Below are 21,619 nucleotides of genomic sequence, written 5' to 3'. Positions count from 1 at the left end.
CCATCCACAAAAGAGAAAAGAATCAAGACTGAGTCTGTGTGTGATCTCTCGCTGGGCTAGAAATCAGCCATGCACCAGGAAGGCGGTGGCCGGGCAGTGTGACCGCAGGAGACCAGCCTCGCTCCCCTGACAGCATCCACCAGCACTCTCCCAACAACCGCCTCGGGCTCAAAGTCCGGGGTCTGGGATGCCCAGCACCGAGGGACGGCTGAGAGCAGACACGTCACGGGGCACGCAGACGCCGAACCTTCTAGAAATCGGAGAAGTGGAAAGCTACGACAGCCGTCTGAATCCCGTTCACAGCTTTTCCTGATTATACCAAGGGTGCTTCTCAAAGCTCACGGAACAGGAAATGAAAAGATAAGTCTATTTTGGTGCAAAAAAAAATTGATATCCATACCAAAGAAGGATCTTCAAGAAGTTCATGAAAAATTCATATAATGAAAAAAACTGCTCAGATTTCAACATTTTTTACACTAACATAAACTTTTAATTGCATTTTCCATGAATTTTCTAAAGTGCCCTTGTTAAAAAAAATTTCATTTTTGTGGTAGAAATTTTTTTTGAAGATTTTATTTATTTATTTGAGAGGCAGAGTTACAGACAGAGGGAAAGAAAGAGAGAAAGGTCTTCTACCCTCTGGTTCATTCCCCAAATGGCCACAATGGCCGGAGCTGAGCCAATCTGAAGCCAGGAGCCAGGAGCTTCTTCCAGGTCTCCCACGCGGGTGCAGGGGCCCAAGCACTTGGGCCATCTTCCACTGCTTTCCCAGGCCACAGAAGAGAGCTGGATCGGAAGTGGAGCAGCCAGGACTCGAACTGCCGCCCATGTGGGATGCCGGCACCACAGGAGGAGGCTTAGCCCACTACACCACAGCGCCGGGCCCTAGACATTTTTTAAAATGAAATTGAGCCCCTGATACCATCTAGAAATGGCCAGCATCAGGGTCTGCTGTGCCTCCAAGCATCGCTTTCTCTGCCTTTTTCCCCCCTTAGCAGTGCGGGCGGCCCCCGCGTCACACCTGTCACACGGGCTCGGAGGCCCAGTGTGGTGGTTCAGCCTGTGTCAGTGCAGAGGAGCCCGGATGAGAGGGGTGGCCAGCAGGGGCTGGAGAGCCGTCAGATGGCCAAGGTCAGAGGGCCAGACCCGGCAGGGAGTTTGCATGGGACGGCCTCTGGAGACTCCCAGCCGCCTCTGCCCTGGCCCAGTTACTCTGAGCTTGCCGGGCTGTGGAGCCAGGGTCCACCCGCACCCGCATGTCCGTGGGCCCCTCTGAGGCTTGGGCTCGCCAGGGGCCTGCTGCCTTAGACTCCCTTACACGGCAGCCAGTGGTCACCTCCTGCAGTGGTAAATGTTCAAATACTGTCGGCTCCCGAGGATGGGGACCGGACTGTCGCTGGGCCAGGGGAGGGCCGCCATGAGCTCGGGGCAGCATGGGATCGGCTGCTCCTGCAGCTTCCCCGGTCTCTCCTGGCTGAATGTGAGGAGTCAGGGTGACCAGTCCTTTCTCCCACCGCCCATGGCAGTGCTGAGCAGGGGCGGGAACAGGCCCAGGCCCCTGCACTGCCCTCCTCCCCACACGATGTACGGACGTGCATGATTTGTTGTTTATTTGAGAGAGGCCAAGAGAGCCAGCGCTTCCACCCGCTGGTTCACTCCCCAGATGCCCACACTGGCCAGGGCCGGGCCAGGCTGGAGCCAGGAACCAGGAGCTCCATCCGGGTCTCCATGCAGGTGGCAGGAAGTACTTGAGCCACCAGTGCTGCCTCCCAGGGAAGGGAGGAAGCCGGACTGGAATGGGAGGCGAGACTCCTTCCCGGCAGCCTGGCGGGGGGATGTGTGATGCAAGTGTCCCAGACCTCGGCTCAGCCGCCAGCCCGCAGTGCCCGACGACGCTCGCTGCGCAATCCCCACGGCGCACTGGGGGGGTCGTGGGCAGCCAAGCTCAGTGATGAGCCGTGAGAGGGAGGGAGGGAGGTGAGGGGTGAGGACCCAGGCGGGGGCTCTAGCCTGGGGTGTTTGGAGGGTCCAGAAGCAGCACCCCCCGGCCCCCGCCCCTGGAGCTTGCTGTCATTCCACGCTGCGTCTTGGTGTACAGAAGCTTCGACCACTGTGCTGTATTTTGGGGAAGTCGTTAGCCTACTGCTGTGGGACGCTTTCATTGAATTGGACTGTTTTCGGATTGCAATCAATGGCAATATTGAGTGGGTCAGCGGTGGGGGCCCCGGATCTGGCTGGCTTCTCAGGCTGGGTGTGGCCGTCTCCCTCCCGGCCGCCCGCGGGGCTGCAGTGTGAGTCGATCTTCTGTGCCGACGAAGCGCATCTGCAGCACCCGCCTGTCTGCAGCCGCCTTGCTCGCAGAGCCCCGCGGCCGGCCCTGCCTGTCTTGGCCTGGGCTGCTTTCTCCATGTCTCTCGGGAACCAAGGAAGCTCCAGGTCCCTGTGTCTCCCAAGAGTTCCAGCCACCTTGGGGGCCGCCGCTGAGACGCCCTACTCTGCGTGCACCCCTGCAGCAGGCAGAAGCTAAGCAGCAGCCCAGAGAGGGGAGGGGACCCCCAAGGCCACGCAGCGTGACCGCCGCCCCACCGCCACTGACCTGTCGCAAATTCAGCTTGGCTCATGGGACAGTGCCCTGAGCCAGGCCCTGGGCTGGGTGTGCGGGCAGATGTGGGTCCAGGGTCCTCCAGGAGCTGTGACACGGTGACAGTGATGGCTGTGGCAGCCGGGTGACCGCAGAAGGCAGGGTGGGGGCCAAGGCGTCACCTCTCGGACGTGAGGGGAGGAAGGGCAGTCTTGGGAGCCTTCTGAGAGTGGTGTCGTCCGGCTTATTAATAATTTTAAATATTAACAATCTTGGTACGTGCCATGAATACTGGCTCCAGTAGCCCAGACCACAGGGTACGTTTTTTAAGGGTTTTATTCAGCGAGAGAAATGCAGAGGAGAGTGAGGGCTTTAATTAGGGAAGGAAGAGAGGTCTAGAAGCTACGTTGGGTCCATAGCAGGCAGAGAGCAGGCCAGGAGCCAGATGGAGTGAGCGGATGGGCAGTAAAGCAGAGAGTGGGTGGCCACAAGGCAACAAGGGGAGGGCCCACCGTGGTCCAGGCCTTTATCCACTTCCAAGGGCAGTGGTCACGTAGTCTGATTGGCAGGTGCGCGTGCAGGTGGGGGTGTAAGAGCACACGGGGGCATGGTCTTCCAGCTCACAGATCTACTGGATTTTCTCCTGTCCACCTGCCTGTTTCAAGAGGACGTGTGTCTGGCCTGGGCTTTGAAGGCTGAACAGGAGTTCTCCCGGTGGGCAGAGGGGACAGAGGTGCGAAGCCGCGTTCACTCTGACCCGGTCTGGCAGGCACTCAGGAGCCCCACAGCACCCTCGGTGGAGAAGGGCAGGAGTCCCTGGGCCACAGCAGCAGAGCAGGTTCCAGGGGACAGTGTGGGGCAGAGAGAGCGGGGCGAGACCCCCACCCCGCCCCAGCTCTCCCCAGAGTCCCCACTGGGCTTCCTGGGACAGCAGGGAGGGGCCCAGTGGAAACCCACGTGCTCCCCGTCCCTCTGGGTCCCACTCTGCCAAGGCCAGACAGCTCCAAGTCACCCACGCCTACCATGCCAGCTCCAAATGAGGGCCCCACTCCCCATCCTGCCCCCTGGACTGCCCCCGCTGGACTCGGGGCCTCTCCCCGCCCCACCCTGCCCCTCCTCCCATTCTTACTGCACTTGCCTGGACTCGGGGCAGGGGGCTGGTACCACGCCCCACAGTGGCCCTGCTCACCCACCGACTCCCGTGGGAGCCAAAGAGGAGGCCATGAACCGACACCCACAGCACGTGTGGCGGCCAGGGGAACTGGGCGGGGGGGGGGGGGGGCACAGCCGGCCCGCTGTCTCCCATCCGCCAGACAGCAAAGCAGCGGGGTGCACTGTTCCCCAAGTGACAGGCTCCCTACCCCTTCCCCTGCAGCCCAGGCCAGCTGCTGGCGCCAGATTAATGGCCACAATTAAAGCCAAACACCCTTGCGGCCGCCCTGTCCTCCCACACCTGCGAGCCCGGCCGGGAGATTTGTAATGACATCAGACAGCCTCTTAAGCACTGATGGTATCAGGGCCCCAGGGACGCAGCCTGAGTTCCTAATCTCCCGCGGAGCATCTGTCAGCCCCGGCACATGGCAATGTCACTCCTGCGGGCCGGCTGTCAGCCACCTGCCCACCTTCTCCCCGGCCTGGGCTCCGGCCGCCCTGGCATCCCCGCTCACTGCACCCCATGGCCCTGGCAGGGGCCGCCGGGGAGGGTCTGGTTTCCAGCAGAGACAGCAGCTCTGCACGTCGGCCGTGGGAAGGGCCGCAGTGCGGCGATACTGGGACAGCAGGTGCACCTCCCTGGGCTCCTCCCCTCTCGGGACTGCAGCCATCTGTCCTCACGTTGGAGCCTCATGGGAGTTCTCTCTCCATCGTGCTTCCGTCTGCAGTGCCATCAGCGCGCTGGACGGGTGCCCTCGGCACCAGCACAGCGACCCGCACGGCAGGCTCTCCCCCAGGAAGTCACCGACAGTGACAGAAGCGAAGCCAGGTCGGCCGTGGAAGGCCCTGCAGTACCCACACCTGCAGGCGGCGCTGGCCTGGTGTCGGAGGATGGGGACGGTGAGCTCGGCCAGCTGCCCACAGCTGGAGACGCACCTGCAGGGATCTGGGCACGGGGTCGTGACCGTGGGGAGGGCACCTTTCACCCCTAAGCCACGCAACCTGTGACCCAAGATTGGCCTCTACCCGTGCCGGCTTGGAGGTTTTGCCACCAAGGGAGTGCTGCTCCGAGCCGGGGACACGGAAGGCCCCACAGGGGAGCCAGTGGACGCTGTTGGGCAGCCATGTGGCTCTCCGTGCCCAGAACGAGGTCGGAGCGGCTGTGACTGGTATAGGCTCGGGCTGTCCAATCCCACAGCCACCAGCCACCTGTGGCTACAACACAAAAATAAACGGAAATTAACTGAGATGAGCAGCCCGGTCCCCCAGTCACAGCCACACTGGAGTGAGCGGTACCCACAGGGGGCCGGGGCCTGCCACGCAGCGCATAGTAGGTACAGAATGTTCTCAGCGCTGGCAGAGGAGGGAGTCACACGGATTTTAACAGATTTCTCGTTTGCCCCTTTGGATCCGTTGTTGTAGTGACTGTCGGCAGAGCGTTGAGGGGGACTGGGGACAGAATTAGAGAGGGAATGGACCTGAGCCAGCAGCCCCAGGCTGGAGTCGGTGAGAGGCCGGGAGGGGAAAGGGGAGGCTGTTCTCCGTGGGCGTGGGCGCCGTGAGCTGAGCTGCGGGGGCCCGGGCGTGGTTGCTCAGCCGTCCCAGGGTGTGAGTGTCCAGGCAGCCTGGACCTCTGCCTCACAGGGTCTAAATGTGGCAGAGACCGGAGCCCAGGGGACAGGCGTGTCTTCCTGGATGGTCAACAGGGAGAGAAACAGGAAGCATTAAAGATTTGACGGCGGGCGGTGTCCAGATACAAAGTAGCTGCCTGGGGCGGGCATTTGGCCGCGGGGCTGAGGTGTCGGTACCCGAGCGCCTGGGTGCAGGTGCTGGCTCCGCTCCCCGATTCTGGCTTCCTGCTAATGAGCTTCCTGGGAGGCAGCAGGTGACGGCTCAGGTCCTGCATCCCCAGGCCGCCAGCCCCTGAGCGGCAGCTTAGAAGGAGGAGAAGGGCGAAGCCACCCCCAAGAGCGGAAAACAGAGCTGCTGTGCTCTGCAGGGCCTTGGATTTTTTTTTTTTTTTTTTTTTTGACAGGCAGAGTGGACAGTGAGAGAGAGAGACAGAAAGTCTTCCTTTTGCCGTTGGTTCACCCTCCAATGGCCGCCGCGACTGGCGCGCTGATCCGAAGGCAGGAGCCAGGTGCTTTTCCTGGTCTCCCATGGGGTGCAGGGCCCAAGCACCTGGGCCATCCTCCACTGCACTCCCGGGCCACAGCAGAGAGCTGGCCTGGAAGAGGAGCAACCGGGACAGAACCCGGCGCCCCAACCGGGACTAGAACCCGGTGTGCTAGCGCCGCAAGGCGGAGGATTAGCCTAGTGAGCCGCGGCGCAGGTCTGAGCCTTGGGTTTTCAGCAGGGCCCCAGCACCCCTGGGTGACACACGAGTCCGCCCTTCACCTCCACTGCCTGCCTTTGGGTCGCTGCTTGGCTGAAGCGGCTTTTGAGCAGAGAGACAATTTAGCGCTTCCCCTGGCGAGGGTCACCCCCTTGCTGTGTTGCTGGGGAGAGTGGAGGAGGGGCTGGGCGCTGTGATGTGTTGCTGAAGCCACACGCGCGGTGCAGGGTGTTGTCATGTTGGGTGAGCCCTCATCAGGTGTCGTCTGTGATGGAGCTGGAAGGCTCCAGGCTGCTGGAGTCTGTGTGCGGTGAGGAGCGGCGTTAAACAGGCGGAATTGGTGGAACTCACTCACCAGGGCAGTTCAGTTGCATCCTGACATTGCTGCTGCCTCGCTCTGAGCGGCGTGATTGTGCAGTGAAACCCCCGTCGGGCTGTGTGCACTGTCCTTGTGGACGAGCGCGTGGGGAGCCGCGCAGGGAATGCCTGCCACCCCGGCTGTGCGGCTGGGGGCGGTGGCGGGGGCAGTGTCCTGCGCTGGTTCACCCAGAGCTGCCACACAGCTCACATCGGTCACACCGGGACGTGATCCCGCACATCGGGATGGGTAAATCATCCAGCTTCATGGGGCCGGCGCTGTGGCGTAGTGGATAAAGCCAGCGCCTACAGTGTCAGCATCCCACGTGGGCGCTGGTCTGAGTCCCGGCTGCTCCACTTCTGATCCGGCTCTCTGCTGTGGCCTGGGAAAGCAGGAGAAGATGGTCCAAGTCCTTGGGCTCCTGCACCCACGTGGGAGACCTGGAAGAAGCTCCTGGCTCCTGGCTTCGGATCCACGCAGCTCTGGCTGTTGTGGCCAATAGAGGGGTGAACCAGCGGATGGAAGACCGCTCCCTCTCCCTCTCTCCCTCTCTCCCTCCCTCTCTCTCTGTCTCTCTCGCTCTCTCTGCCTCTCCTCTCTCTGTGTAACTCTTTCAAGTAAATAAACCTTTTTTAAAAAATCATCCAGTTTCACATGCAAAATCTCTCACTGTCGGACTGCTGTGATACTGCGCCCCTACCAATATGGAAATCCATTTTTAAGGGTGTTTTTATTTCTTTTTCAAAGACTGACAGAGACAGTAGGAGGGAGAAAGAGAGCTTCCGTCCTCTGGTTCACTCCCCAAATGGTAACAACAGCCAGGCTGAAGCCAGGAGCCTGGAAGTCCATCTGAGTTGCCCACGTGGGTGCAGGGGCCCAGGCACTTGGGCCATCCTCCACTGCTTTCCCAGGCGCATTCGCGGGGAGCTGGATGGGAAGCAGAGCAGCCCGTGCTCGGTTAGGGGATGCGGCCTTGAGAGCAGTGACCTAACCTGGGCCACAACACTGGTGCCTCAACTCTGCACAGCTCCTAGAGAACCTGCAGGTGCAGCCCATTTCCAGCCGGGTGTCTTGCACGGTCGAGAGAGCCTGCACCTGGCCAGGTCCCCGTGAGAGAGGGGAAGAAGTTCCCACACGTCCACCCGGGCTTCTGCACCCGTCAGTGCCGACGCCTCCACCTGCGCGTGGTCTCCGGCCTGCGGCACCTGTCACGATGGCGGACGGGTTGGCGAGGTGGGTGTTGGTGGATAGGAGTTCTGTTCCCAGAAGCCAGTGCTAACCCATCACGGCGATAATTTACTACGAAATGATGTCATTTTGCAGCTGCAGAAAACATAAACATAGTGCACAAAGTCCAGGAAATGCATCCACGATTCAACTCCCCTTTGGACAGGTCCCTGCCACACCCATGGCCATCCTGGGCCGTCCACGGGTAGAACCGTGCCAGCCGAGCACAGCGTGCCTTAGCATTTCGTCACTGTCACTCACCACCTGACACAGGCTGCTCAGGGAGGAGGTGCATTTATGTGGGTTCATGGCTTTGGGGGTCACAGTCCGGGGCCAGGTGGACCCCGCTGGTTTGGCCACGTGGTGAGTCCATGGCGTGGCCGTGTGGAGCTTGTGTGTGAGTCAGGGAGCAGAGAGAGAACAGCTGGGCCCAGCCCTGCTGTGAGAACCCCCTCCCAAGGGCACGCCCCCCCTGACCTAAGAACCTCCCACCAGGCACCAGAATTGGATTGAGTGTCCACCAGAAGTCTCACGGAAATGTGATGGCCCTGTAAGTGCACATATTGTGAGGACCCCTCCCAGGACTTTGGGGGGGTGACCCCGTCTGATTTTCATTGTTTGGTGCCAGTCTCTGCGGAGTCTGTCGACAATGCAACTCTTCCATGAGCTAGGCCAAGGCCTCTCCTGTGTCTGCTTTTGCCTTGGCTAAGGGGGGAGGGGGCCACTGGGGATCATGAAGCACACCACGGTACCACACAGGCACACCCCCACTCACCCCTCATCCCCCCAAATCCAGGCATTCCCAGTCCCACAGAGGAGAAGTGGGGGTCCAGGGAGGAAGTTCCCCTTGGCCAAGATCTCACAGCTGGCGAGAGGCAGAGCCCAGGGCTCTGTGATGTCCCCACGTTGTCGCTCCCCCTCTTCGTGGAGGAACGACACAGGACCCTGCGCTTTTCTTTCGTCTGCTCGGCCCTCCCCGGGTTTGCTGCTGGTTCTTCCCGGGTTGGCTACCGTTCCTTCCACCTCCATGGAAGGGCGGTTCCCCCTGGCCACTTTCCCCACTTCTGCGGGGGAGCGGCACACCGCCGGCCGGCTCTCTCGGGGGCTGCACAGGTATTCCTCTTAGATGTTCCTGGTGCATGTTGTCTCTCTCCTCCTTTATAGTCCTCTTCCACCAATCCCAACTCTGCTACCCACACTCCGAGTACGCTGCTCTCCAATCAGGAGCAGGTCCTACAGTTTATTGGCTGAACTGGAGGCAGCTGTGTAGAAGCTGTTTTTACTCCTCTCCCAGCGCCATATTGTGGGAGAGCAGATGCATAGAATAAGTCTTAATTCCAGTAACTTAGTCTAGTCCGAGTTGCTCCCAGTTGCTCCCCACACCACGTCAGGGCCACTGAGCCTCACTGTCCCACATCCTGGCAGGCCGGGGGTGGGGCACCTTTGTGGGCACTGCTCCCCCCTCCCCCGCAGGAGAGCAGGCCTGGTGCCTCTAAGCACCCAGGTGCACCCTCTTTCTGCTCACGGAGGGTGATGTCACGTGATTCACAAATCCCAACAAAACAGAAAGGGATGCCTTGGAAAGTCTACCCCACCCCTGGCCCCATGCACCCAGGACATCACCCAGTTTATTTTTGGTGTGTCTTTTTTTTTTTTTTTAAGATTTATTTATTTGAAAGGCAGAGTGGTAGGGGTGGGGAGAGTGAGGGAGACACAGAGAGATCCTCCATCTGCTGGTTCACTCTCCCAGTGCCTGCAATGGCTGAAGCCGGGAGCCGGGAGCTCCATCCGGGTCTCCCATGTGGGTGGCAGGGGCCTGAGCACTTGGGCCATCTGTGGCTGCCTTCCCCAACACATTAACAGGGAGCTGGCTCCAAAGCAGAGCAGCCGGGGTTCCAGCCAACTTTCTGGGATGCCAGCATTGCTAGCAGCGACGTAACCCACTGCACCACAGCAATGGCCCATTTCCCAGCATTCCTTGATGCGGATACGAGCAAATCCCAATGTGTCCTCCTGCTGCCGCCTCCTCGCCCCAGAGCAGCGTCGTGTTCCCTGCAGTGGATGCACGCGCTCGCTCTCTCGCTCTCTCTCGCTCTCTGCCTCGCTTTTCTCACTTGGGAGCTCTTTACTAGCATGAAACGATGCCATCTGAGATTCGCGTGATGTCCTGGACTCCCACACCATCCACTAAGGGCCGTGTTTGATGGGAAGCGTCCGCATTTCCAAAATTCCAAAAGGCTTCTTTCCCTGAAGGAGATGGGGCTGGGAGATGAAGGCAGGAGGGAGAGAGAGAGAGAAAGAGAGAGAGAGAGAGAGAGAGAGAGAGAGAGAGAGGCTGGTGCATGCACAGACAAGGGGCTGCCTTGGGCTGAGAACCAGAGACAGAGCAGGGTCTCCATTGTGTGAACCCCGCATGTGAGGGGAGCTGGGGGGTCTCTTGGGGACAGGCTGGTCACTTGGTGTGAGACCAGGAGCAGCCCTGGCAGGGGAGGCTCCTGGACTCTCTGGGGCGGGAGCTGGGAGAGGACTTGTCCATCGGTGCCCGCAGGAGCCGGGAAGTGCCTGGCCGGGGCGGGCGGGGCAGCCGTCATCACCTTCCCACAGGCCTCTGCGTCTCGGCTTCCTGGGTCTTCCCAGATCAGCTTCTCAAGGAACTCAGATCGCTCAGCTCATCATCCCCTTGGCCGGCAGTCTCTCCGCCCGCCAGCCTGCCGAGCCGGTGGCTGTGAGAGCCGGCAGCTCCCCCCTCCCCCGCCGCGTGTCCCCACACCCCCTGCTCCCCAGGGCCCTCAGTCAGGCAGCCCACCCCGGGCCACCTCCCTTCCCCCACCAGCTAACGGCCATGTGGGGAGGGGTCCCCACCCTCTGCCTCTGTCTCTGAGCTCAGTCGGCTTCCCTGGCCCTGGGGGCCCTTTGCACACCACCCCTCCTCCATGCCCTCCCTTGGGTATTCTGCCCTCTGGGACCCCCTTGTTTCTGTTCCTGTTCCCACCTCACCTGCCTGAGTCACTTCTCTGGCCTCCCTCTCCCCCTCGCCCCGACATCTCCCTACTGGGCACCCCCTCCTGCTCCCTACACCCCGCCTTTATTGTCCCAGCTCCAGGGCCACTACCAGGACCCCGCCATCTTCCCACAGGGATTCCTGCTGTGTGGATGGAGCCCAGCATCTAAGCGAGCAGGCCCTCCATGGGAGTCATGCCCCTGCCTCCGCAGCAGATCAGCAAGCGCTGAGAACCCTTCAGTCAGTAAGCATTGCTCCCTGCGGCTTCCTGCCTGGGGGTCCTGGGCTGGGCCCGGGGACACCCCCTCTGCCCGCGGGGGTACCCCAGTGTGTGGGGAGGACAGTCACCCTCAACGGTGGTTTGAGACCAATTCCTGCCTCCCTCCCTCCCTTCCTCCCTCTCTCTCTCTCTCTCTCTTTTTCTTTTTCTTTCTTTCTAAGATTTAATTATTTATTTGAAAGGTAGAGTTACAGAGAGAGAGAGACAGACAGACAGACATCTTCCATCTACTGGTTCATTCCCTCAAATGGCCACAACAGCCAGGACTAGGCCAGGCCAAAGCCAGGGGCCAGGAACTCCATCTGGGTCTCCCACGTGGGTGGCCAAAGGACTTCAGCCACCACGTGTCGCTTCCCAGGACGGGGAACTGGAAGTGGGGCCACAGCTTGGACACAGGCACTGTGACGGGAGGTGCAGGCGGCCCTGCCCCTGTCTGTGCGGGGCCCGGGCTGGCTTTCCCTTACATCGCCTCCATCCTCACAAGCACCTTGCAGGTTACGCATCGTCAGCCCCACTTTACAGATGAGAAAGCTGAGACCAGGGCGGCATTTGGGGCAGCAGCACGTGAGTTAAAGCACCGCGTCCGTGCCCGGTTCCAGCTTCCTGCTACAGGCAGCAGTGATGGCCCAGTGCTGGGGTCCCTGCCCTCCGTGTAGGAGACCCGGATGGGTTCTGGGCTCCTGGCTTCAGCCTCACGCAGGCCTGGCTGTTGTGGGCATTTGGAGAGTGAACCAACAGATGGGAGAGATGGGAGAGCTCACACGCTCTCTCTCGCTCGCTCTCTGCCTTGCAAATTAATTAATTAATAATAGTACTGAATCCCAGAGAAGCTGGGCGACTTGCATAAGGTCACACAGGAAATGCAGGGCCTGGATTTGGCTCAGATGGGCTGACCCCGACGCCCAGTCCCTTTCAGACAGGGACCTCCTGGCACTGACGACAGGAGAGGGCAGCTTCTGCCTCTCTGTGCCCTCGGAGCTGGGCTCACAGCGTGGTGCAGAGCACCTGGCCGCCGGGGCTGGCATCGAAGGCAGGCACCCGTGCAGGAGGCACCGCTGGCTGGGGACAGCAGGGCTGGGGCGGGGCGTGGGGGTCCTTGCCTGCGCAGTGCACCAGCCGCTTCCTGGGGCGGGGAGGGGGGGAGGCCTTCGTAGCAGCAGACTCTGCTCCAGGGTGAGCGCCAGCTCACGTGGCTTGATCCACAAGCCTTGACCGAGGCCCTGCCCGGGTACTGCCCACAGGAAAGCAGCTGTGGGAGAGTGAGTTCCTCCTCCAGAGACACCCTCAGCACCGCCCGTCACAAGGCCTGCGGGCAGTGGTCTATGGGGGAGTCTGGGGGGCCCACGGAAGGGGATTTCACCCAGCGTGGGGGCATTCAAGCCCAACCCTGCAGGGAGAGGGGGTGAGCGGGCACCCAGCGCCAAGTGTGCGTTGTGTGCAGAGGCTGGAAGGGCGCGAGGACGGGGCAGTCTTGGGCAACTGGAAGTATTTGGCTACGACCGGGGACTCAGCCAGAAACGCTGGAGAACTGGATCTCGCTTCGTAGACCGTGAACATGACGAAGGCTCTTCGTAGACCATGAACATGACGAAGGCTCTCAAGGCGAGGGCCAGGCAAGAGTCGGACTTCAGGAAGGTCACTCTGGGAGATGGCCCGTTCTGAGTGGCCTCTGGAGGGCAGCCCCCACTCCAGGCCTGTGCACTGCTCGCAACACGCAAGACAGTTCCGAAACTCAGCGCCGACAGCCGCAAGCCGGAGTCCCCGGAAGGCAGAAGAGCCGCTCGCCCAGGATCCACCCAGGAAACACAGCAGCGCACTCCTGGAAATCTAGGCAGAAGGCCCCGGGGCCCGCGCTGTGGCGTAGCAGGATACACACCACCGGCGTCCCACGTGGCCGCTCCACCTCCAGCCCGGCCGCTGCGGCCATCTGGGGAGTAAACCAGAGAATGAAAGCTCTCGCTCGCTCCCTCCCCCCCCTTCTCTCTCTGCCTTTCAAATAAATAAATAAGTAAATAAGTCACTGAAGTTTGTTTTCAGGAGAGGACGTTCAGCCTCTCAGCTAAGACTCACGTGTCCCACCCTGAAATGTCTGGGTTCAGTTCCCAGCTCTGGCTCACCCCAGCTTCCGGTCAACGCAGGGCCCTGGGAGGCAGCAGGGAGCAGAGGCGGCTCAGTGCTTGGGCCCTTGCCAGCCACGCAGGGGGCCTAGATGGCGTCCCCAGCTCCTGACTTTGGCCTGGCCCTTGCGGGCACTGGGGGAATAAGCCAGCAGATGGACGCTCTGTCTCTGCCTCTCCAATAAATAGAAGGTCAGTTTATTTGGGCGCAAAGTATTTAGACATCCATGCACGTGCTTTTCATGGCGTGCGTTTCCACGGACTTTGTGAAGACACTGCGTAGGACTTCATTAGGGGGAGTTGAGAAACGGGCATCAGCTGACCTCCGCGTGGCCAGCGGCTCATCTGGGGAGGGAGACTGTGCGTGGGAGCTCTCTGTTTCTCCGATAAATCAACTTAAAATAAGATTGTTTATATGAAAGACAGAGTTTGGGAGAGAGAGAGAGAGAGAGATTCCATCTGCTGATTCGCTCTCCAAATGGCTGCAACAGCTAGGGCTAGGCCAGCCCAAAGCCAGAAGCCTGGAGCTCCAGCCAAGTGCAGGGGCCCAAGCACTTGGGCCGTCTGCCACTGCTTTCCCAGGCCATCAGCAGGGAGCTGGATCGGAAGTGGAGCAGCTGGGACTCGAACCCGTGCTCATGTGGGATGCCGGTGTCAAACAGTGGCTTAACCCTCTGCACCACAACAGTGGCCCCTCCAATGAGTAAGAAACATCCTATCAGGTGGTACTCTATGCAATAGCCATCGTTCTTATCACCCACCCCATGTGGAAGATAATATCGCAAAAACCAGGGGGAAGCCGAGGCCACCACCACTGACGCCACCTGTCTGAGGTCCCCTGAGGGGGCCACGGCGAGGGTCAGCTGTCGGTGGGTCGGTGCCGGGACCGCCCCCCGCCCCCGTTTCCTGGAAAACTGGTTCTGGAGCTGGCCCCCTTGCTCCGTGGTTCCTGTGGCGTCTCTGCCATGTTGGAGGACCCCGGAGACGGAAGTGCCGGCGCGGCCGTAGGCGGCCACAGAGGCACGGCGCCAGGTGCATCCCCGGGGCCAGGCAACGTCCTGCACGGTGAGTCTGCGTCCTCACAGCCCGGAGCGCAGCCAGGCGTCTTCACGGCGCAGGATAACTCGCCGTACCAGCGGAGCGTCCGCCACCCCAGCACCTCCTAACGTCTTCGAGGGACGTCATCAGTGTAATCTCAGCCACGTAAAAATGCCAAGAAAAGCTGTTAGGAACACCGGTTATCAGCGATGGTTACGTCTGGGAGGCCGTTCCAAAACTGTCGCTGTTCCTTCTTGTAGTTTCAAATTTTCTGTAATGAATACTCAGAGTTGCCCCCTTTTAAACCAGACAACACATTAAAAAAAAAAAGGATTTATTTATTTATTTATTTGAAAGGCACAATTACAGAGAGTGAGGGAGAGAGAGAGAGAGGTCTTCCATCTGCTGGAAGATAGAAGATTGGCCCCTGCACCCGCGTGGGAGACCCGGAGGAAGCTCCTGGCTCCTGGCATCGGATCGGCACAGCTCTGGCGTTGCGGCCATCTGGGGAGTGAACCAGCGGGTGGAAGACCCCTCTCTCTGTCTCTCCCTCTCTCTCTGTCTCTCTCTCTCTCTAACTCTGTCTTTCAAATAAAATAAATCTTAAAAAATTCAGTTTGGGGTACATGCGTTTTTCTATACTAATTATGATTATATTAAGTGTTGGGGGGGGGGAGGCGGGAGACGTTGTCATCTTTTTCCTGGGTATCAGAGCAGCTTTGATTTTGTCTTTCTGCTTCTTGGAACGGCCCAGGTTCTCTGCTGTGATCATTGCGTGATCAGGACTCTCGACTGCCAACAGCAGAAGGGGGCTCTGGCTGCCTGGGCAGAAGAGGGTCAGACCCCCAGGCAGTGCCCGCACCTTCTGGAGTGCTGGGAATGGAGGGTGGGTTAGCGGGAGAGGGCCCAGGGCCGGTGGTCGCGAGGCCGCTGCGGGGCCCTGGGCGCGTCCTCCCTGCAGTCCCTGTGTCTCTGTCTGCCTCGCCGGCCTCACCGCGGCTCCGGCGTGGAACAAGGACCCGCTGGGCTCCGGCCTGGGCTTCCCCCACATTCGGACACTGGGGTTCCTTCCTAAAAGGTAGGGACGGGCCGGACTGTGTTAATGCCATGGCCTGAGACGCCAGCAGCCCACATGGGCACCGGTTTGAAACCCGGCTGCTCTACTTATGATCCAGCTCTCTGCGATGGCCTGGGGAAGCAGCAGAAGATGGCCCAAGTCCTTGGGCCCCTGCACCCGCAGGGGAGATCCGGAAGAAGCTCCTGAATCCTAGCTTCCGATCGGCGCAGCTCCAGCCATTGCGGCCAACTGGGAAGTGAAACAGCGGATGGAAGACCTCTCTCTCTCTCTCTCTCTCTCTCTGCCTCTCCTCTATGTAACTCTGATTCTCAAATAAATAAATCTTAAAAAAAAAAAAAAAAAAAAAGGTAGGGGCTTCAAATCCAGGACGGCTCCAGAAAGGCAGGTGCGTCGTTACCGGTTACCGTGAGGCATCCTCGTTAGAGCCGCTGCAACAGGTGCGACTTTGACAACGGAAAAAAAAAAAAAAAAAAAGAGAGAGAGAGAGAGAGAGAGGCTTTCTAATCTGGTGGAAGACAGACACTTTGTGCCACGCAGCGCGGGTCAGCGACCAGAGCTGATGAGGCCGGGTTAGGCACCGAGGGTCCTTCGGTGGAGACAGGCGTGCCCGGTCCTCCTGCCGTCTCGTCACAGGGGCCGGGGGCCAACAGGGGCCTGCACTTCTGGGGAGCCCGCACCCACTCCGCTGCTCTCGTTCTGCCAGGAGCACCTTTGCCGGGGTGAACTTGAGCACCAGGCGTAGGAATTGAGAGTTTCGGGGTCACCCAAGAAGGCAGATTTTCCCAGAAGCAGGCACCTCTCAGCGGGGAGAGGACCCACTGCCGGGTGCTGGCCGGGGGAGGAGGACGGCTGAGCTCGCGGCTGGGCCGGGGCACACAGGCAGAGGAGGGGCAGGGCTGGGCTGCAGACGGGGTCACAGGCCCTGTTACTTCCTCTCTTGGCCATCTGGGCATCGTGTTTGCATTGCTTATTCCGATTGCAATTAAAGTCAATATTTGCATAATTAGCATGGAATCTCAACTCTGGGTTGCACACTCCCCCACCCCCACCCCCACCCCCACCCCCGCCGGGCCGCGGCCCTGGTCTCTCCACTTTACCGCTCTGTCCCCAGGCCCTGGAGTGGGGTCAGACACAGAGTCGGTAAACCCTAAATGTGTGCAACGAATAAATGGGCCGCTTGGAGCAGTGCGGCAGGCTACTGAACGGATGCAGGTACCTCAAAAAGTTCATGGAGACAGAATTAAAAGAGGCTTTTTTTTTTTTTTTTAAGATTTACTTATTTGAAAGTCAGAGTTACAGAGAGAGAGGGAGAGACAGAGAGGTCTTCCATCCGCTGGTTCACTCCCCAGGTGGCCACAATGGCCAGGGCGGAGCCAGGCTGAAGCCAGGAGCCAGGAGCTTTCTCTGGGTCTCTCACATGGGCCCCGGGGTCCCAGCACTTGGGCCGTCTTCCCCTGCCTTCCCAGGCCATCAGCAGAGAGCTGGATCGGAAGTGGGGCAGCCCGGACACAAACCGGTGCCCATAAGGATCCCAGCATCCCAGGTGGTGCTTTATTGGCTACGCCGCAAGGCCGGCCCCACGAGGTTTATTTTGCGTGATAGTGTCACGTCTATGTACGGTTTATCTAGAAAACACATTTTCCACGAACTTTTTGAAGACCCCACACATGCGTGGATTTCAAGCCTCTGTGCACCAAAATAAGTTTTCCTTTTGAGTCTGTTTTCCCCAGAACGTTTTGAAGGACCGGCTTTTGTGCGAGAAAGGCCTGGGCTGAGGCTGCAGGCTCAGGATAGAGCCACACGGACAGCAAGGCACAGGGTGACAGGGCCCTGGTGGCTGAGGAAGTCGGAAGGCCAAGGTCAGAAGCCCAGAAAACGGTGCAGGTGCCAACAGTGAAGCTGTGTTGACCCACTTTAACCGAGGGAGGGCGCACTGGCGCCACAGCCCCTCCCCAAGAGGCAAGCGCGAGGCACACAGGGACGTGGGGGGCTGCACCGGGAACCCAGGCTCTCTGCACCCCGAGTCTGAGCTCTTAATCGTGGTGCACGCGGCCTCCACTGATGGCACTGGTGAGAGCCACATCACAGGCACTCCGCGGTGACGCCACTGTGCAGTGAGTGTCTGAGTGTGCCAGCGATAGGCATTTAGGGCAGTGGTCAAGACCCGACTTGGGACACCTGTCCTGTAACCACATTATAGTGCCAGAGTTCTTGTCTCGGCCGTGCCAGCTTCCAGCTTCCTGCTAACGGACACCCTTGCAAGGCAGCAGGCGATGGCTCAAGTACTTGGCCCCCTGCCACCCACGTGGGACACCCAGACTGAGCACTTCGCCCTGGCCCAGGGCTAGCTGTTGTGTGCATTTGGGAAGTGAACCAGCCGCTGGAAGATTTCTGTCTCTTTGTCATAAATATAAAAGAAAACTTTTTTAAATGATCCAACTGCATGGACATGGCCTGGGGCCTACGGGCCAGGCGGCACTTGGTGGGCCGCTGCAGACAAGCCCCGGGGAGTCCGGTGCAGGGTGAAGTCTGAGAAGCACCGCTCAGCATGGCTCTCGCTGGGACTGTGGCTGAGGGCAGAGAAAGAGAAAGCGCGAGGCAGTGTGAGGTGACCGGGTCTTCTTTTCAGGACGGGAGGGGCGTGGCCATGTGTGCGAGGTTGGGACGGTGCTTGGCAAAGCATATTAGAATTCCCAGGGTGCTTACTGGTTCCGGGCTGGTAAAGCCGCCACCTGCAACACTGGCATCCCATATGGGCGCCGGTTCGAGTCCCAGCTGCTCCTCTTCCAATCCAGCTCTCTGCTATGGCCTGGGACAGCAGTAGAAGATGGCCCAGGTCCTTGGGCCCCTGCACCCATGTGAGAGACCCAGAAGAAGCTCCTGGCTTTGGCTTGGCCCAGCTCTGGCCGTTGTAGCCATCTGGAGAGTGTACCAGCAGATAAAAAATCTGTCTCTCTTGCTCTCTCTCTCTGTCTCTCTAATACTGCCTTTCAAATACATAAAAAATAAATCTTACAAACAAAAGTGACTGATTCCCCGAGGCACACCCCCAGAACCCGATGGAGTTTGTGGGGCTCAGAGGCCACAGGCTGAACATGCACCTCTCGGTCCCAACCTCAGTCTGTAAGACCCTCACCCCAGCTCCTCGGGGAGCCCGGGAGTGAAGCCGTAGCCGCCGGCTCCTCGCTCTGCGCTCTGCGGTAAACATCGCCCCCACCCCATGTGTCAGGGATCGGCAGTGCACCCAGGGCTGGGGTTCTGCGGCAACTCCCCCAGTCAGCCTGGGGGCTTGTGCAACAGAGGGGGATGAGGATGGGGGGTGCACAGGGGACGGACACGCAGCCACACCCCGGAGCCAGGCTTTCCTTCCTGCCCTAGGATTCTAACCCGGACATGCATGGCAAGAACCGCTCGCCGCACACTTCAGCCGGGTCTGTGCAGAGCCGGGGCTCACCACCGCGACTTCACTGAGCCCCGCTCTGGCCTCCCGCGGGCCAGGGTCTCTGGGTCCCCATCCCACAGCTCAGGTCATGTTCTGCCTTGGGCCTTGCCAGTGCTCTCCCCGCCGCTGGGCCCTCTTCCTCCCAGGCACCCCCTGGTCTGTGTCCTGGCTTCAGGCAGGCTTCCTAGGACTGCTGGACTCAGCGAGGGCGCCCCTCTGCTGCGTGTCCCACACCTGCTTCCTGGGCCAGGACAGAGGCTCAGCGGGAGGGAGGACTGGCCTTGCTCACGGCACAGGGGTGGGGGCAAGGCTTGCGGAGCTTGGGTGCCGGAGAAAGGGCTGCTTGGTGCCCAGGAACAGGAAGCAGAGAGGAGCGGAAAGACTGTGGGAGAGGGAGGTGGGCAAGGGCAACCAAGGGGTGGCTTCCAGGGCCCAGCCAGGGATGAGCCCAGAGTGGCTGGGAGTGTCACCTATGCATGGACCCAGCCCCAGTGACCCTCTAGGTGAAACACAGCTGACAGCACCTTCCTTGGAAGGCTAGGGTGGGGGCTGGCGTGGGGGAAGCAGCCCGACAGTCGTCAGTCGCTGTGATCTGACCCTGGAGGGGGAAGAGTGTGCAGTCTCCATGCAAGAAGTGTCTGTAACCGCGGTCACTCTTGGTCCAAAACGCTCAGCCCTGGAGCAGACCTGAGATGACACCCAGGCGACCCACGCTCTGGCTCCTCCCTGCTTGCCTGGCCAGCCCAGCAGCCGCCTTCTCCACTCCCTGGCGACCCTGACAGCCACCCTGTCCCTGGCACAATCAGGTTTCCATAAACACCTGCCCTTCTCCCAGACGGGCGGGAAAACCTCCGCGTGGAGAAACCAGCAGTGTCGCCAGCCCGCCCAGCTCGGAGGCGTCTATAAAGCCGGCCCAGTGAACGCCATTCAGCGGCAGGGGAGTGGGTTTGGACCACCGGAACCTCCCAAGGGCGGCCAGAGGCCGAGAGAGGCGCCTCCTTTAAGAGGCGTGGCCTCGTGCAGCCACGCGCGAGGACGATTGGCTGGGGCCGCGGGGGCGGGACCTGGTTGCCAGGGAGCCGCGCGGGGTGCGGGCTGCGGCGGCTGCGCGGCGGAGCGAGGTGCCTGCTGGGCCGGGCTGCGCGACGGCGCCGGGGCTTCGGGGAGCGGCTCGCAGGCCGCGCGGTTCCCAGCGGAGAGGCGCCGCCGCCATTGCCGCCGCGGGCCGCCGGCGCCATGGGCCAGTGCGGCATCACGTCGTCCAAGACCGTGCTGGTCTTCCTCAACCTCATCTTCTGGGTGAGCGGGGCCGGGGGGCTCCGGAGGCCGCCTCGCGGGGGTCCCGACGCCGGCGCGGGCTGCGGGGGCGCTGGCGGGGCCGCCCCGGGGAGGCGCCGGCCGCGGCCTCCGCGCTCGCTCGGGCCCCGCGCCAGGGCTCGGCGTCCGCAGCCCGGGCCCTGCCCCGGGGCGGCCTTTGTCGGGGGAGCGGGCCGTGGCCGGCAGCTGCCCCGCGAAGCCGAGGCCCCCCACCCCGGCCGCCCCGGGGCGGCTGGCCTGGGCCTCTGCACTCGGGGACTGAGACCCGGTGGCTCCGCGGTGGCCGCCGAGGGGGCGGCGGCGGCGGCGGCGCCCGTCCGGTGTCCGCCCGGGGACTCGCGTCCGCGGCGGGCCTCGCCCTCCAGCGCCGGCGGACTTTGCCCCCGGGGTGCACCTTCCGGGCTTCTCCTCGCCGCGCCGCCGCCGTGGGCCAGGCCCCCTTCCCCTGGTGCTGCGCCTGGAGCCCCCGGGGGTCCCGGCCTCTGAGCTCGCCCTCCCCTAACCCCGCTCCCGCGGACCGCACTTCCCGCACCGGAGCGCCGTGCACCGCCTGCGTGGGGGGCGCGCTTCGTGGTGCGAAGGGAGCAGCTCTGCCTGGGGCTGGACGGGGTCTCAGAATCACCCGCGCGGGTCTTCTTTTCCAGTGACAGCCGTGTTGCTCGTCTTGAATTTGATGTACAGACCCCCCCTTTAAATTTATTTGAAAGTTAGAGTTATAGAGGTGGGGGAGGGAGGGAGGTCTTCCATCCACTGGTTCACCCCCCCAAATGGCCGCAACTGCCCCGGCTGGGCTGATATCAGAAGCCCGGAGCCAGGAGCTTCCTCTGGGTCTCCCACGCGGGTGCAGGGGCCCAAGGACTTGGGCCATCTTCTACTGCTTTCCCAGGCCACAGCAGAGAGCTGGATGGGAAGTGGAGCAGCCGGGACTAGAACCAGCACCCATATGGGATGCCGCCACTGCAGGCAGAGGATTAAGCTGCTACGCCACAGCGCCGGCCCCTGCTCCACTTCTGATCCAGCTCCCCCGCTAACGCACCTGGGAGAGCAGCAGAGGACGGCCCAAGAGCTGGGGCCCCTGCACCCACGTGGGAGACCTGGATGGACTCCTGGCTCCCGACTTTGGATCGGTGCAGCTCTGGCTGCACGTGGCCATTTGGGAGTGAACCAACTGATGGAAGACCTCTCTGTAACTGTAGCTCTCAAGTAAATAAATAAAAATATTAAAAAAAAAAAGAAGAAGAAGAAGAAGTGGAGCAGCTGGGACCTGAACCGGTGCTCATATGGGATGCTGGTGTAGCAGGCTGCGGTTTAACCCGCTGAGCCACAGCACCGGCCCCTGGTTTTCAAAGTATGTGTTAGGTGAGATGGAGGCTGGTGAAACGCAGGGACTGGAATTGTTTACATAACAAAGCCTTGGAGTATGGGAACCGTTGTGTTTAGTGTTTAATCACTGTAATCACTGTTTCGTGTTGGTTAATCAGTTCCCGAATCTTTGGGAATCGTCTAAGTGTGTGCCAGAATCGTGCCAGTGGGGAGGCTGTGTTGCTGAACTCCTGCCCAGGCTGAGGTCACAGCGGCTGGTACAGACACCCTCTATCTGAGTTAGAGGGGTGTGCATGGGGTGGGGAGACTGAGCTGTGATGAGGAAGTTAAGCGCATATCAGTCGTGGCATAGTGCAGCGAAACTGATGAG

The 21,619-nt window shown here is 60.7% G+C and overlaps 1 protein-coding gene across 1 annotated transcript in view; it reads left to right on the top strand.

Annotated features, from left to right (window-relative positions):
• Window positions 1–19,716: 19,716 nt before the first annotated feature.
• TSPAN3 (tetraspanin 3) overlaps window positions 19,717–21,619 on the top strand; it is a 30,759-nt gene continuing 28,856 nt past the window's right edge. Inside the window, exon 1 of the mRNA XM_002722029.5 lies at window positions 19,717–19,908. Coding sequence (XP_002722075.1) covers window positions 19,846–19,908 — 63 coding nt within the window. The 5' untranslated portion in view covers window positions 19,717–19,845. The remainder of the gene's footprint in view (window positions 19,909–21,619) is intronic.

This window comes from Oryctolagus cuniculus, chromosome 12 (genome assembly GCF_964237555.1).
Source record: "Oryctolagus cuniculus chromosome 12, mOryCun1.1, whole genome shotgun sequence".
Taxonomy (NCBI): Eukaryota; Metazoa; Chordata; class Mammalia; order Lagomorpha; family Leporidae; genus Oryctolagus; species Oryctolagus cuniculus.
Note: the sequence above shows the minus strand (reverse complement) of the source record. Positions and strands in the feature narration are given on the sequence as shown.